Source organism: Orcinus orca, chromosome 19 (assembly GCF_937001465.1).
Source record: "Orcinus orca chromosome 19, mOrcOrc1.1, whole genome shotgun sequence".
Taxonomy (NCBI): Eukaryota; Metazoa; Chordata; class Mammalia; order Artiodactyla; family Delphinidae; genus Orcinus; species Orcinus orca.
This window is the reverse complement of record NC_064577.1, coordinates 11344810-11361801: the sequence shown is the minus strand read 5'-3', so window position 1 is coordinate 11361801 and position 16992 is coordinate 11344810. Positions and strand designations below refer to the sequence as shown.

The following is a 16992-nucleotide window of genomic DNA, read 5'->3' as shown; positions in this document are numbered from 1 at the left end:
ATATGTAGCAATATAGATCTCATTACCTTCTGGTCATGACCCTTTGACAAAAGTGATTAATGAGTTTAAAAGAAATGCATGAGCTAAAGCTCGAAAGGTGTGAAGAGTGAGCTTAGAAGGTGGTGGGAGAACTGGGGGTGGGGAAGTAGCAGCTGGTTAGTAAGCCTGTATTTGAACCTTAAAGATGATTTCACAAACTTGTTGTGCACATTACTTTTTGTTGCACAGAAAAGTGGAGGGAGAAGGGTGAAGTTAGTTCATTTGGGGGAGACAGGGGAGTATGGGGAAAGAGATGGAAGAAAGAGAATACGTTAGCTCCTTAAGTCTAGGAATGTCCATCATCCATCATCCTCCCCCAGTCCGCTCAATTTTGCCCTAAAAATGACTCTTCAGCCTGGGCCCCTTTCTCCCTTCCACTCTATTGTTCATCATCTCTCCTTGACTAGTTTTCATCTACAACAGCCGTGCCCCACTCCCTCCACCCTCCACACTGCCCAGAATTATCTTCCTAAAGGAGAAATCTCATCCTTTAGGAAGATTTTAAGCCACCCCTTAGCTTAAAAAAACCACTACTGGATCCATGTGTCCTCCTCCACGAGAGGCCCCTGTCTCACTCCTTTACCTGCTATACAATATCCTTCACACTCCTGTTCCAGCCATCCTCCTCAGCCTTATCTCTCCTGCCCTCTAACCCCACAGACACCTCAGAACAGGATGTGCCCCTTGCCTTTCTCTCTCTTTGGAAAACCCTTTCTCAACTTCTGCCCACCCTTCAGAAAGATTGTCCTCAAATGTCCCCTCCTCTGGACAGCCTGCACTGCCTCCATCCCTCCCCCAGTCAAGCGCTGGGAGTCACTTTGTCTTCTGAGTCATACCTCTATTATAGCATTCCTAGAATCATAATACCTCTTTATATGTCTCCTCAACCATACGAGGAAGGCAGGGGCCATGTAAATTCATGTCTGGGTCCCCATCTCCTAGCATAGTGATTAGCACAAAATAGGCATGGATGGATGCAGGCGTGCATGAATGGATGTTAGCTTTGATGAACGGATGGAGAAGGGTGGTTAAGAGAAATGAGGAAAAGTAACCCTGCAAAGATCAAAGACAGACACCAGGGGGAGCTGACACACCACAATAAAGAAGCGGGAGGGCGGGCCAAAGACGGCTACAAGCTCTGGGGTGAACGGGTGAGAGGCGCGCAATAGGCGAGCATCACGCAACTGGAACCGTTCACCCACGTGTGCCTCTCCTCATCCTCCTTCCTAGACTGTGCTTGAGCTCCTGCACCGCCCCCACCACCGCCTTCGCCTCCACCGCCACTGAGAAAGCAAACAAAGGGGAGGGGACCCCTGCAGGGTCCTGGATGCAGGGAACCAATCAGAGGGCTTTAATCTCTTGGAAGGCGGGCGCCTTCGTTTGAGGAGGCCAAATCAGTTCCTAAGCGGGTGCGGAGGGGCGGAGAGATGGGCGGGAAGAGCAGGGTGTAGGGACAGCGCGCGCCAGCGAGGGATGCTTCGGGAAGGGTGGGGCTGGAGTGCTGAGGGGAGCGGGTGGAGCCAATCACCGCGCGTGTCTGTGAAGAGAGGGCGGGCAGCGCCGTGGCGCGCGCGATCCGGGCTGACGCATCTGGCCCCGGTTCCCCAGGATCCGAGGCGGGGGGGGAAGGGAGGGGAGGGGGGAGTGGAGAAAGAGCGGGGGCGCGCGTGCGCAGTGGCGCGGGGAGGAGCAGGGACCTGGCAGCGGGCTAGGAGGCTGCGAGCTAGCCGCGAACCGGGCGGGCGGCGGGCGCGCGCACCATGGGGGAGAAACCCGGGACCAGGTAAGAGAGGTGGGGCCCCGCAGCGGGACGTGGGCGGCGGCTCGGGGCGGGTGCCGGGACGGTCCCCAGACAGGAACCCGGGGGAGAGAATCCGGGGGTCGGACTCCTGGGTCCCTAGGGGACAGCCATCCGGGGCCGCACGCCTAGGTCCTCGGGGATGATGAGGGGAACGCATGCCACAGCCCATGCAGAAAGCGAGGGCTGAAGGGGATCAGGAAACCTGCATCTGGGTTCTCGCAGAGATGTGGGGGCCGGACGACTCCAGTACAGGCTGCGATGCAGGGGCGGAGGAGGGCGGAGCAGGTGGCCGGCCCCGAGGGGACGGGTATGGGCAGGCTGGATGCCAGGAGGGGATCCCCCCCCTAGACTCGTTCCGAGCCACTGGAACGCCTCCTGTCCAGTAACCCACAGGCAGTCGGGCTGCCCCAACCTGTCCCAAGGCCGGGTGGCTCCGCTTCCAAACTTCTGCCTTCCCCCGGGTTGCTAGGAGCCACAGCTTCATCTTGGTGGAGCAGAGTGCTTGGCGACCCTCCCCGATTCTGGGCCTTACCCCTCTTCCCGGGGGTGAGGGGAAGCTGTGTCTGCCCTGGGCACGCCATCCACTCCCCGGATGTTTTCTGTGCAATCGAGGCTCCTTCCTTACACTGACACCCCGAGTTCTCTTTTTTGGTCTCTAGCAAAATCCACTTCCTGTTGTGACCCAACACCCCCAAGGGTGCAGTGGGTGAACGCCTGAATCCCTGGAGAGCAGGAGCAAAAGAGGAAAAAGAGTGGGGCTATTTGCTTCTCTCCGGAGAGGATCAGGAATGGGGGCCTGGTTCTGGTCTGTCACTTGTTCTGCAAAAAAATTTTTACCAGCCCTACCACTCCCCACCCGTAGAGTAGGAAAACATAGGTTTCTGAGCACCAAGTCAACTGATATTGGAGAGATGATCGGAGGGAGGATTGGTGTCCTGGATTAGGGGTTAAACACAGAGAAAGGGGAAGTTGCTGACTTGAGGGAGGCCCCAGATTTCCGTTATGTGGTTCAGGGAGGGGGACGGATGGACCAAAGGGGGACTGCTGACTTGGCACAATTCCTCCCACCCCCATCAAATTCTGGGCCACAGGAAATGGAGAGAATAGCAGGAAGTGTGAAGGGGCATCTGCTTCTGCTGCCCCCTGCCCCCTCACTGGGTACCTCTCTGGTCATGCCAACCTCAGTATACACACTGCTCCTCCCTAGCCCGCAGGAGGCTGGCTGGGTTAGAATTCTAAAGGGCAGGTGACCTGCAGCTACTTCAGGGCAATTACCCCAGAGCCACACTCCAGTTGTCCAACGGATTGTGGCTGTCCCAACCCTCTGCCAGTACTCCTAATAGGAAGAAACACTAGGACAAAGAGGAAAACCAGAAGCAAAGGGGAGGGAGAGCTGGAGGATGCCACAGCAGTCAGCCCCCAAGTGGGGACAGGAGATAGGGTGCTTATCCTAGCTGCCACCTTACCAATGTTTGCTCTTCTTTATTAGATGGGGATACCTGGGGGCCTCCATACCCTATGCCTTATAGTCTTTGGATAGCTTGGCCTTCTGGGAAGAAGGGGCATGTGAAGTTGTTACAGCAAAAACTGGGGTGGTGGAGTTAGAGGAGGGATGGGCCACTTGGCAGGATTTCAATTTCTGCTACCTGGGGACCCTTCACAGATATCACTACAGAGGCAGAGTGGATTGGGAGGAGTAAGATGGTGCAGCAAAGAATAGGCCCACTGTGGCCAGGACACAGGGGTTGCCAGACACCTCCCTACCCTCCCAGCAATGGGTGGAGTCCAGGCTTTGATTGTTTCAGCAACTGGAAAGTGAATCTCCTTCACTCCAACAAACCTAATGCCAATAACAGAGGCAGGATAGTACAATAGTTTAGTGATGAAGAGCCAGAATACCTGTTTGCACCCAAATTCCACCATTTACTCTCTGTGACCTTAGGTAAAATGTTTGACCTCTTCTGTGCCTCAGTCTCCTCACCTGTAAAATAGGAACATTAGGATCTCCCATCATTGGGTTGCTAAGAGTGTTAAATGAGATAACACACATGAAATACTTGCAACAGTGCTGAGCATAGACTATTCATCCAATAAATGTTAGCCAGCATCCTCATGTTTGCCTCATGGCTGGTGCTGTGCTGGGGACACCCAAATTAATAAGGCCTCTGCTGTTCACAGTCCATCTGGTGAGATAGATGATACACAGCTAACTGCCCTTGCACGCTATCACACCATAGGTAAAGCATAAACAACATGTGACAGGAATCCCAAAAAAGGGAGTGACCAGAGTCTGGGCTGGATCTGCTTTCTAAAGGAGGTGATATCTGAGCTGGGCCTTGAAAGACAAATAAGCTTTTAAGCTGCTGAGATCAGAGATGGGGACAGTTGGAGGTTAATGGAGAGTAGGGTCACACTTAGGTACTGCCCATAATAGAAACCATTTTAGAGCCATCGCTCTTTCAAGTACTCCAGCTCTTGTGGGAGGTGGAGACCAGAGATGGAAAGAGAGTTAGGCCTTACACAGACACTACTGCAACCTGTCCATTCAGGTTCCCCTGGGGGAGGTCCTCTGGGAAGAGCCTGAGTGGTTCCTCTGGCTACCAGTGGCCACTGCCATGGGAGGAGGGGAACTACGGGGGGTGGGGGGGCATTGACATGGCAACCAGCTTTGAGGGGCTGCCATGCTGGGAGTATTAAGGACCTCTGGTTACCTTTCCTTCTGGGAAGAAGTGGGAACAGGTAGGGCTAGGTAAGGCCCCAAAGCCTCCAGGCAGGAATCTCGGGTGACCTCTGCTTCTCAGGCTGGGAGGGACAAGGTCTTGGCACCGGGGTCCCTGCTGAGTCTGAGGGAGGCAGTGGGGTTTCCCTTTCTGTTTTGTCAGGGTCTTCAAGAAGTCGAGTCCCAACTGCAAGGTGAGTCTCCCACAGTGCTTCTCCCAACCCTCCCTGGGCCCTCACAAGGCCCAGCCTGCCCTAGACAGTCCCCAACCCCAAGCTCCCCACTTCCTGTGACAGCTAAGAGCCAACTTCCTTCCCTCCTGAAGCCCCTTGCCGCAAAGGCCTGAGCCAGCAACAGGGCTGGGTGGGGACAGGCTCAGTTCAGTTTGGGTCCCTAAGTGAGGCCAAGGGGGAGGGGCCAGAAGCTCACGCCTGGAGCCCTCTTAGGAGCCAACCCACGGGTGCCTGGGGCTGGGAACAGATAACATCCCCCCAAGCTATGCCTGTTTATCCCAGAAGTCCTTGAGGACATGCAGTGAGGCTCTCTAACTGCCTGCCTAGCGCCAGGTCCTCCTGGACCCACGCACACACAGTGTGCGTTCAGAAGTGCGAAAAGATATTGGGGAGCAGTTAAAAAGCCTCAAGATTGGCTAGTCCGGCAAAGCCCACCACTCTCCTCTTCCAACCCCACTGGGAGGAAACCAGGAGAAACTCCTTCAGATACCCCAGGCTGGGAAGACCAGGGTCAGGGCAGCCACTTCTGAGGGCTCTGAAGCCCTGCCACCCGCCTACCCAGTCTTCCCTGTGACCCCTCTGCATCCTCAGCTCACCGTGTACCTGGGCAAGCGGGACTTTGTAGATCACCTGGACAAAGTGGATCCTGTAGGTAAGTGTGCCCAGAAAGTGGCATCGTGTGCCCCAAGAGGGGAGGAAGTTCCTGGGCCCAGGAATGGAGAACAGGCCCTGACAGGAACTGAACTCATGTGTCCCCTTCCCAGATGGCGTGGTGCTAGTGGACCCTGACTATTTGAAGGACCGCAAAGGTACTGGCCCTGAGTCCAGGGGCCCCAGGGGAGGGAGGGAAAGAGGGAGGTGGGGAAATGAAATGGGCTGGCATTGAGAGGGGCCCTGGGGAGACGGAGGGCCGAGGCGGAAGCCAGGAGTAGGATTCAGGCAGGTTTTATGCTGCTGAGGAAGGAGCAGCTGCTGCTAGGAGGTGAGGGGACTGTGGGAGGGGGGCTCCTGACCACCCTACCTTGCCCACCTTTGCCAGTGTTTGTGACCCTCACCTGTGCCTTCCGCTATGGCCGCGAAGACCTGGATGTGCTGGGCCTGTCCTTCCGCAAGGACCTGTTCATCGCCAACTACCAAGCCTTCCCCCCAACGCCCAACCCGCCCCGGCCCCCCACCCGCCTGCAGGACCGGCTGCTGAGGAAGCTGGGCAAGCATGCCCACCCCTTTTTTTTCACAGTGAGGACACCCCCACCCTCTGCAGAGCAAGGCGTCTGGGACTGTGTTGGGGGTGGGGTGGGGGGGTGAGGCACCTGTTAAGGGCACGTCTGGGAGAAACAGTGAGGAGGGACCCTAGAACCCCTGCTTCAGGGTCACCCTGCACTCAGGAAGCCCTTGCCTCTTTGCCTCCCCCCGGGGCCCCTTCCTTTTTCCTTTCTCTTCTCCAGGAGTCCTCCAACCTCTTAAGTTGAGATTGGGAGGAAGATTCTGGGGCTTTCTGGAAGAACTGAACTCTTTTCTTCTGCCACAGATACCCCAGAACCTGCCCTGCTCCGTCACCCTGCAGCCAGGCCCAGAGGACACAGGGAAGGTATGGGAGGAACAGGGTCCAGCAAGAGCCAGGGGACACACCAGGGGGTGGGAGGAGGCGTCAGGGTGGGACTAAGGATAGGGAAATGTCCCCGATGGCAGTGGGTGTATGGAATGGTCACTGTTCAGTTGCGACACCTCCTGCTCTTGACCTGCACGGCCCTGAGTAGAGGGGCTCATCTTGTGCAGCGAGGACCGAGCCTCTACCGGGCCGGGCCTCGGGGAGGCAGAGGCGGAAGACCCAGGCCCTACGCTCCTCAGACCATGATGGGGCAAGAGTCCATGGCCAAGACAGGGAAGTGGGAAGGAAGTGAGTGGCGGCAGTGGCAGAGGCCTTGTGTAAAATGTGACCTTTTCTCCCCCTCCCAAGGCCTGTGGGGTAGACTTTGAGATTCGAGCCTTCTGTGCCAAATCACTAGAAGAGAAAAGCCACAAAAGGTGAGAGAAGCAACCTCCCCTCAGGTCTGACCATTCCCTCTGGGTCCCAGGAGCCCCAGGCCCCTGTGGGAGGCGGGAGCCAGTGTCTGGGCATCTGAGGACTGACCCTCTCACCCCTCATCTCTGCCCCCAGGAACTCCGTGCGTCTGGTGATCCGAAAGGTGCAGTTTGCCCCAGAGAAACCCGGCCCCCAGCCTTCGGCTGAAACCACACGCCACTTCCTCATGTCTGACCGGTCCCTCCACCTTGAGGCTTCCCTGGACAAGGAGGTGGGGTGGGGACCCAGCTGCTGCAGACCCGGGGGGGAGGGGTGAAGCCACATGTCAGGATGGTGTTTTTAAAGGAGGCCACCTTAGCTGGGGGTGGGCTTGGGTTTAGAGGGAGGAGGCCTAGCAACGTGTGTGTGTGTGTGTGTGTGTGTGTGTGTGTGTGTGTGTGTGTGTGTGTGTGTGTGTGTGTGTGTGTGTGTGTGTGTGTGTGTGTGTGTGTGTGTGTGTGTGTGTGTGTCAGGGGGCACACTAATAATGGGACCAGTGAAAAAAGATCCGATTAACCTGACCCCCCTACTCAAAAGCTGTACTACCATGGGGAGCCCCTCAATGTCAATGTCCACGTCACCAACAACTCCACCAAGACTGTCAAGAAGATCAAAGTCTCTGGTAGGACATGGGGGTTGGAAAAGTGTCTTAGGGGAGGGAGTTGCTGCAAATGTGGCCTCAGGCATCAGCGCAGCCCCAGGACATAGCCCAGTGGGGAGACCCGAGGGGCTCAAAGGACTCAGGCTGTCTGTCCCAGGATGAGATGGGGGTGGGGTTTACTGCTAGGGGGAGGGTGCGGGTCATCAGAGGGGCCGGGGCCCTTGCCTGGGGCTGGAGTTGGCGGGGGGGGGGGGGGGGGGGGGGCTGCCGGCACTCCATGCGGAGCTGCTTGGCCCTACCCCACCCCACAGTGAGACAGTACGCCGACATCTGCCTCTTCAGCACCGCCCAGTACAAGTGTCCTGTGGCTCAGATCGAACAAGAGTGAGTAGCACAACAGCCCTGGGTCCCAACCTCAGGGGGCAAGAGCAGGCCCAGGGAACGCGAGGTTGGGGGGCAATTCTTCCCGAACTGTCTCCACTTACAAGGGCATTCCCTCCAGCTGAGTGGCTCTGAGCTGCTCATTTTATTGAGCAGGTCGAGCCAAAACCTCCTCCCTGTGACCTGTGCCCAAAGAGGGCAGGGGCTAGTGACCGGGGAGAAGCTGCTGGGGGTGGGAGCTGCCCCCTGACCCCATCTGCGCCCCCAGAGTCTCGCTCTCTTGTCCCCATCCCCCAGTGACCAGGTGTCGCCCAGTTCCACGTTCTGTAAGGTGTACACCATAACCCCCCTGCTCAGCAACAACCGGGAGAAGCGCGGTCTCGCCCTGGACGGGAAGCTCAAGCACGAGGACACCAACCTGGCATCCAGCACCATGTGAGGGGGGGCTGGGGGAGGGGAGTCCTGCAGCACAGGAGACAGACACTCGTTCCACGCCAGGTGTGTGCCAGGCTCTATCGGTGAACAGAACAGACCCAAAACATCTCTTACATTCTCGGAGACGGAGGCCAGACAGATCAGATAAATGGCAAAATATAAGGCATGTTCAGTCATAGGTGCTGAGGAGAAAAAGCAAGGCAGAGAGAGGAGATATAAAGCCGCGGCGGGGGCGGGGGGGCGCGTAATCCAGAGGTGAATTCTGAGGGAAGATATAAAGGAAGTGGGTACTGTGGATGCACAGGGGAAGAGGGTACTACAGGCACAAAGACGCGGAGGCAGACGGCCCCGTGTGTCTGAGGCGGCAGGAGGGGCCACAGAGCCACTGCTGGCCTCTGCGGGCCCCGTGCCTCTCGGAACGGCTCCGCCAAGGGTGGGCTGGATTTCACCCACACTGGCGCCTCTGTACACGACCACACACAGCAGGCCTTGAGGCCAGCGTGGGAGCAGGAAGTGAGGTCAGAGGGCTCATGGAGAGCAAGACAGTGCAGGGCTGCTGGGTCACAAGGACTTGGGCTTTTACTGGAGAGAACTGAGAAGATGAGAGGAAGGACGCAGCCGGGTACCTTACACAAGACCAGCCTAGGGCGCAGGGCAATGGGCTCTGGACCAACTCCTCCTCCCACTTGCAGCGTTAAGGAGGGTGCCAACAAGGAGGTGCTGGGAATCCTGGTGTCCTACAGGGTCAAGGTGAAGCTGGTGGTGTCTCGAGGCGGGTGAGTGCTGGGGTGGGGCGGTGGCGCAGGGCTTTCCTCTGGCGCTGCAGTGTCATCTCATCACCGTGCCTCTCTCTCTCCCCAGGGATGTCTCCGTGGAACTGCCTTTTGTTCTTATGCACCCCAAACCCCATGACCACATCACCCTCCCCAGACCCCAGTCAGGTGAGCTTGCCACCCACCCAAGCCCCGCAAGGGAAGGCCTGAAGCAAGGCCAGTGGAGGAAAAAGCCGGTCCTTTCAGCAACCCCCCACCCCCCCACTCTCCTCCTCCCCTCAGCTGCTCCTGAAACAGATGCCCCTGTGGACACCAACCTCATTGAATTTGATACCAAGTAAGAGACTCACCCCCTACCTTCCTAGCTTTGACTCTCTTTGGATAGAGATTCCTGTAACGTTCAAACCTACCCTCTGCCCCTCATTGTTTTTCTCTTGGGGGAGGGATGGTTGAAGCATCCAATCGAGAGGACTTAGCCATGTGAGCTGCCAATTACCTCCCCTTCTCTGTCCCTTCTTGCAAATACCTCCAGCCCCGCGGCTGCCCCAGCACCTCTGTCTCCGGGAGGGGTGTGGGAGGTGGAGAAGGAGGGCTGGAGCCCTCGCCTCACCCCTCCTCTCCACCACCAAGCTATGCCACAGATGACGACATCGTGTTTGAGGACTTTGCCCGGCTTCGGCTGAAGGGGATGAAGGACGAGGACTACGACGACCAGTTCTGCTAGGAAACGGGGCTGGAAGTAGGGCGTGGATGGTGCTGGGAGACGTAGGGGCAGGACCAAGACCCCCACTGTCACCGGGGGGGATCCCAGCCTCTCGTCCTTTCCCCTCCACCCAGCGGCTTCCTCAACCAACCCCTCCCCTCCCTCCCTCCCCTATCCCCCACCAGATACACACTGGACCCATCTCTTGTGGATCGTGGGCATTAATTTTTTGACTACGGCTGTGCTTCCCCAGCCCCCCAGTGGGTGGCAAGCTGGGTTTGTACCTAAATGTTTTGGAGGGGGACACTGAAGAGGACAGTAGGGAAAGGGCGGGGGGAAGAGCTCCCACATTCAACCTCACACCAACACCCCCTCCTGTCACTATCTCTGCCTCCCATTCCTTCAGGATGAGACCCTTTGGGGGGCAAGGCCAGTTCTTTGCTTCTGAGCATAAAGAAGAAAATAAACCTTTTAATAGGCACGAGCCTGTGTGTTTTCTATGCAGCGTTTAAGGAGCACATAGTGTGCGTACCCATGACTGTTAGCTGTGAGTGAGGACGCAGTCTCTTCTCTGCACCCACGTGGCACCTGGCCGGCCCATAGGCTGTCAGTAAACGTTTACTGAATGGTTGAGCTGTACCTGGGCTCCAAGGTAAACATGGAAACTTGATTTGGTCAGTCCCAACTCAAAGGTACAGTTTGGTAAAGCCACAAAGTAAACTCACTCATTTACAGAGGGAATAATAACTCACTTCCCTGCAGACTAGATGTTCTTGGGAGGTGCGCAGGGCAGGCCAATCCCTGTTGCAGCTGACACACACGACTGCATGGTGACCTGTCGTGACCAAGTGTGTGCATTTCCACTGCTCTTTATGGTTGCTCAAGCTGTCCGCTCCTGGGGCTCAGCGGCACCACGGCTGCAGGCAGAAGCCACACGACACACATCTCTGTGGAGCCTGGTCCTTACGCTGTAACACAGACACCGAGGCTTTGGGCAGCCAAAGGGAGTCATGCTGCTGTGGACAAGTCCAAGAAGCTACATCCTACTGCTGCTCCTCTGACATCCATCAGGGACTCCCAGAGGCTTGGCCGAAGCCCCAGGCTAGGCCGGAGGGAGTTAGCAGTACTCCACTGACATCCCTCACCCCACCACCCACTCCCATTCCTGTAGCCCAACGTTTCTCCTTTTTCTCTTAAGGCTCATTCATTCATTCCATGAACAATCTTGCTTTAAACCCCTATTATGTGCCAGGCATAGTATAGGGTTGGCAGTGACCGAAGCAAACATTAAATCATTGCACTATCTGTGCTCCAAAGGAGAAATGCAGGAGCTAGGGAGTTCTGATCTAGGCTAGGGCTGGAAGAAGATTTCACTGGAGGTAGTGACCTTTGAGCAGAGTACTGGAAGATGAGGAGGAGTTCCAGTATCCCAGGCAAAAGTAACACCACGGGGCTTCCCTGGTGGCGCAGTGGTTGAGAGTCCGCCTGCCGATGCAGGGGACACGAGTTCGTGCCCCGGTCCGGGAAGATCCCACATGCCGCGGAGCGGCTGGGCCCATGAGCCATGGCCGCTGAGGCTGCGCGTCCGGAGCCTGTGCTCCGCAACGGGAGAGGCCACAACAGTGAGAGGCCCGCGTACCGCAAAAAAAAAAAAAAAAAAAAAGTAACACCACGTGTGAAGGCAGAAGGGAACAGAGCACATTTCAGAGACTGAAAGAGGCCAGAGGGACTGGGACAGAGACAGCCAGTGGCAAAGTAGTTCCAGATGAGGCTGGTGAGGCAAATGGAGCCACTCATACAGGCCTTTAGTCTATGTTACGGCTCATGACATCTAATTAAATCATGATTTACCCACAGGCTTTAAGTGCTGCCAAAATGCCAATGACCTTGCTTACCTCTCCACAGCAGCAGCCTACCCTGCACGCCCTGGTCTTCTTCATGTGAAGGGACCGTCATCATCCCTCTGACAACCACGAACCTGCTCCTTGACCTCTGAGCTCTTGGCCCGTGGATCTCAAACTTTTTCAGGTGAATCAGAATCCTCTGGGGTACGCGATAAACACACAGTCCCAGGCTTCTACCTTCCCCAATTCTGATTCAGTCGATCCCAGGAAGAATCCATGAATCGGGATTGTGAATTAGCACACGCTTTGAGAAACAATGCCTTTTTTCTTTTAGCTTTTCACGTTTTTAATGTTTTTAAGTAAAACAAGCACATGGCTTAAAAAAAAAAAAATCTCAACAGTAAAGAGTGAACAGAAGGCTCCCTCATGCCCCTGATCCCCAGCCTCCCATTTCTCATTCCCAGAGGCGATCATTATTAGCAGTTCCTTGATCACTCTTCCAAAGACATTCTTCAGACACAGTCATATACATATGAACATATTTCCCCCTTATTTTAAATACAGATAGTTGCACACCCTTCTCCACCTTGCTTTTTTTCCCTTAATAATGCAGCTAGGAGAACATTCCTTTAGCAATCCACATAGATCTACCTCATTCTTTTAAAGAGTTGCCTAGGGGCTTCCCTGGTAGCGCAGTGGTTAAGAATCCACCTGCCAATGCAGGAGTCACGGGTTCGAGCCCTGGTCCGGTTAGATCCCACATGCCGCGGAGCAGCTAAGCCCGTGCACCACAACTACTGAGCCTGCGCTCTAGAGCTCGCGAACCACAACTACTGACCCGCGTGCCACAACTACTGAAGCCTGTGCGCGCCTAGAGCCTGTGCTCCACGACAAGAGAAGCCACCACAATGAGAAGCCCGCACACCGCAATGAAGAGTAGCCCCCGCTCGCCGCAACTAGAGGAAGCCTGCACGCAGCAACGAAGACTCAATGCAGCCAAAAATAAATAAATAAAATAAATATATTTTTTAAAAAGAGTTGCCTAACTTTCCATTGCCTAGATGTCATTTACTTTTACCAATTTTCTATCGATGGACATGAAGGATGTCCACTCTTGCTAATTCAAACAGTATTACAATAATTATCCTTGAGGATATGTCTTTTTGCACATGCAAAGTGCGTCTGTAGGACAAACTCTTAAAAGTAGAATTGGTGGAGGAATTCCCTGGCAGTCCAGTGGTTAGGACTCCCTGTTTTCACTGCCAAGGCCCTGGGTTCAATCCCTGGTCAGGGAACTAAGATCCCACAAACCACCACGTGGTCAAAAAAAAAAGTAGAATTGGTGGGTCAAAGAGGGTAAGCATCACTACTGTATATAAAATAGATAACCAACAGGACCTACTGTGTAGCACAGGGAACTACACTCAACATCTTGTAATAACCTATAATGGAAAAGAATCTGAAAAAGTATATATATATATAAGTATCCGGCTGGCCAGAAAGGTCGTTTGGGTTTTTCTGTAAGATGTTACAGAGGTCGTTCGGGTTTTTCCACAAGATGTTACAGAACATCTTATGTAACTTACGGAAAAACCCAGATGACCTTTTTGGCCAACCCACCATATAAATATAAAAGTATACAGGGACTTCCCTGGTGGTCCAGCGGTTAAGACTCCACGCTTCCACTGCAGGGGGCACGGGTTCGATCCCTGGTTGGGGAACTAAGATCCCACAGAGTGTGGCCAAAAAAAAAAAAAGTATATATGTAAAAAGTATATATATATATATATATATATATATATATATAAAAGTATACATATAACTGAATCACTTTGCTGTACACCTAAAACTAACACAACATTATAAATCGACTACACTTCAATAAAAACTTTTTTAAAAAATGAGAAAAAAAAGGGTGAGCGCCTTTTTCATTACTGCCAATCAAGCACATGACATGGTATCACCCTAGTTTTAATTTGCATCTCTTTGATCGTGAGTGAGGATGAACCCGATTTACTGGGTTGATGTTGTTTTTCTAAAAGTACCCTAAGAACTCTTTATATAGTAAAGCAATTAACCCTTTGTCATTTATTTTGCTCATATTTGTCCCGCTTTGTCTTCTGAATTTGTTCCTAGCTTTTTTTTTCTTTTCTTTTTACTGAGGTAAAATTCATATAACATAAAGTTAACCATTTTATTTATTTTATTTATTTATTTTTGCCGCGTTGGGTCTTCGTTGCTATGCGTGGGCTTTCTCTAGTGGCGGCGAGCGGGGGCTACTCTTCGTTGCGGTGCGCGGGCTTCTCGTGGCGGCTTCTCTTGTTGCGGAACACAGGCTCTAGGTGCACGGGCTTCAGTAGTTGTGGCACAAGGGATCAGTACTTGCAGCACGTGGGCTCAGTAGTTGTGGTTTATGGGCTCTAGAGCACAGGCTCCATAGTTGTGGCTCACGTGCTTAGTTGCTCCACGGCACGTGGGATCTTCCCAGACCAGTGTCCCCTGCACTGGCAGGCGGATTCTTAAGCACTGTGCCGCCAGGAAAGTCCCAAGTTAACCATTTTAAAGTGTAAAATTCGGTGGCACTTAGTTCACGCAAAATGTTGTGCAAGCATCACTTCTAGCTTCAAAGTATTTTGCTTCTGGTATTTTTAATAATTCATAATTTTTATACTTAATATGTAGTCAATTATAATCACTTTGTTTTTAATGACTTCTTGGTTTTTTGTCACCAAGCTCTTGGCCCTTCTGTTTTCTCGCAATTTAACACTTGCTTTTCTTTCCAGACTAAACTTCAGGATCATCACATCAACCACTATCTCATCAGCACCGTCAACTGTTCCTCCTTTCACAAAACCTGCTCTCAAACCCCACTCTTGGCTCTAACCACCACCCCGCCCTTGTCCCCTCCAACAAGGGGCTGCTGAGGCACTGCCAGAGAAAAATCACACAACCACATATTTACTCATTCATCCAACAAATATTTTTAACGCATCCTAGGTGCCAGCACCGTGCTAGGCGCCGGGTACGGATTTGGGCCACTACAAACCTATGGCCTTTAACCTCAGCTGGGCCCTCAACACCTGATAACCCCCTGTCCCCCTCCACGTCCCTGGTCACCTCCTATTCCTGCTCCCATCCAACTCACTAATTTTCTAAACCTTCCTCACATTCAGAGTGACTTCTCCCGCTCTTCACAGAGATTAGTGTCTGAGGGATGAATGATTTTTAATTCCCACCTCCTACCGACAAGCAAGCACCGACATCGACATCGACACCGTTTCTCCTACACAACCAAGGCTAAGGTGCCGCCTCCAGGTCGAAGCTAATCCCTCCACCTGTGCTCAGATCGCTCCCCCTCCCACCTCCTCTGAGACCTTGATTCATCAAACCGCCCCCATCTCTTCAAACTCTGCCTCTCTCTACTGGTTCTTCCTCCATGGTAAATAGACCCGTGCAAGTCTCTTCCGTTAAAGGAAGAAAGGGAGAGAGGAAGGAAGGCAGGGAGGGAAGGAGGGAAAAAGGGAGGGATAAAGGCAGGAAACCAAAGAAAACACACTCCTCCACACTCAGGGCTCTTTCACAGTCAAGTCTATCTCCTCTCTCGCTTTTCATGTTTATTTAATTTTTATTTTCAAAGTTGTATATCCACATAGTTGAAGGAGTCAGATACGACTACAAGGGCTATTACAAGAAAAAGTAAACTCCTTCCCCCTGCAATTTCCTTCCCCTCAGAGGCAATTACTTTCACCTCCGTTCGATGATGTTTCTTTTGGCATTTACCTCCATCTCTAAACAACATGCTTGTTTTGCTACTTCTTGATTTTTGTTTTAAGCATTGTCTATGGGCTTCCTGCCATGTAAGGTGAAGCCTGAGCGCCCTTTCGCCCCCCTGCCCCGACATGGGAAGCTCTCCCAAGGGAATTCTATCAATCCGGGTTAGATCAACATCCAGGATTTACTGCAAATGTTAACCATAGCTGCGTCATGTGGTCTATTATGATTACCTTTCTCTTCTTCCACAACTGTTTTCCCTGAATAGCTATCATTTTTAAAATTTGCTTATTCTCTGATTTATCACTAATTCTGCTCTATACTCTCCTCCAAAAATCTGGGTATCCTCTCAACTCATTCAAAACAAAACAGATGTTATCTCTTCCATCTCCTTGAAAAATCTCTCTCCAGGAGCCTTCTGACTAGGGTCTAATTCTAGTCACCTCCTGAGAAGGGTACTTGGAAGAGAAACTTGAGACCTTGTACATATCAAAATGTCCTTATTCTATCTTCGTTATTGATAGTTGGGCTGTTGTGAGAGTCTAGATATCCCCTAAAACCTATTCTGCCACGGTGCTAGAACAATAGCTAGCCACCTAGGTAAGGACTGGATTTCCCAGAACCCCGGAGCTGGTAAGACCACATGACTGGGTTTTCTTCAAAGGAATGTGAGTAGAAATTGTATGTGCCACTCCCTAGCCAGACCTCCGAGACAGGTGTGCCTCCTCCATATTTACTCTTCTGCCTTCCTGCCAGCTGCAACCCACGGAGGGCAGCAACCCAGTTTTGACATTGCACACAGCAATGTCCCAGAGCAAAGCAGCGTTTCTCAAAGTTCACTGTGCATACAGATCACCTGGAAGGGAAAAGCAGTGTTTCTCAAAGTATACTGTGTATACAGATCCCCTGGGATCTTCAAACACAGATACTGATGCAGTGGGTCTGTGGTGGGGCCTGAGATCCTGCATTTCTAAAAAGCATCTAGGTAATGCCAATGCTGTGGCCTGAAGACCATACTTTTGAGCATAAGAGCCTAAAGGATGGCAGAGCTGCACTGCTTGCTAGCCTTGGTCTCAGTCTGATTTGTGGAGCACACTGAACTACCCACACCAAACTGTTTTCTGAGAAAAAGTTAAGTTCTATTTGGTTGAGCCACTGCATTTTTAGCCTTCACCCTACTACAGCTGGAGTACAGAACTCCACATTGGAAATCACTTTCCCCAAAAACGTTGAAGGCGCTGCTCCACTGGTGTGGAGTGTTAGTATTCAGAGGATCAAGGCCATTCTGATTGCTGGTCTATTTTCTCTCTGGAAGCTTCTGCAAGACCCTTTTCTGTGGGACTAGTGTTCTGATATTTCACGAGGTGCCTTGATGCTGGGCACTTAATGGGTCCTTTTCATCTAGAAACACAAGTCCTTTCTTCCCTTTGTTCTCAGAGAATTTAAGCCCCCTGGACTGATTCTCTAATTTTCTCACATCATCTTTCCTATATGCCATCTTCTTTCTTTTGCTTTACTTGCTGGGAGAGTGCTTCAATTTCTCTTTCAACCCTTTTGCTCAATTTTTCATTCTTTCCCTCATGGTTTTATTTTTCAAGTGTGTTTTCTTGGATTCAATCCTTTATTATAG

The 16992-nt window shown here is 52.7% G+C and overlaps 2 protein-coding genes across 6 annotated transcripts in view; one reads left to right on the top strand and one right to left on the bottom strand.

Annotated features, from left to right (window-relative positions):
* Positions 1–16992, bottom strand: part of PELP1 (proline, glutamate and leucine rich protein 1) — a 45935-nt gene that overhangs the window by 27034 nt on the left and 1909 nt on the right. The gene's annotated exons all lie outside the window — the stretch shown is intronic.
* Positions 1612–10228, top strand: ARRB2 (arrestin beta 2). 3 transcript variants are annotated; one of them, XM_049702074.1, is made up of 15 exons: positions 1612–1822; positions 4723–4753; positions 5384–5444; positions 5557–5601; positions 5832–6028; positions 6321–6380; positions 6750–6817; positions 6951–7086; positions 7392–7476; positions 7767–7839; positions 8134–8271; positions 8964–9047; positions 9133–9212; positions 9291–9381; positions 9675–10228. In XM_049702074.1, the coding sequence occupies exons 1-15, from the start codon at positions 1800–1802 to the stop codon at positions 9766–9768; spliced, it is 1266 nt and encodes a 421-aa protein (XP_049558031.1). In that variant the 5' UTR covers positions 1612–1799; the 3' UTR covers positions 9769–10228. The 3 variants fall into 3 exon arrangements, with proteins under 3 accessions (XP_049558031.1, XP_049558033.1, XP_049558032.1); XM_049702076.1 differs by having other exon boundaries at positions 1695–1822; positions 5874–6028; XM_049702075.1 differs by having other exon boundaries at positions 1695–1822; positions 9327–9381.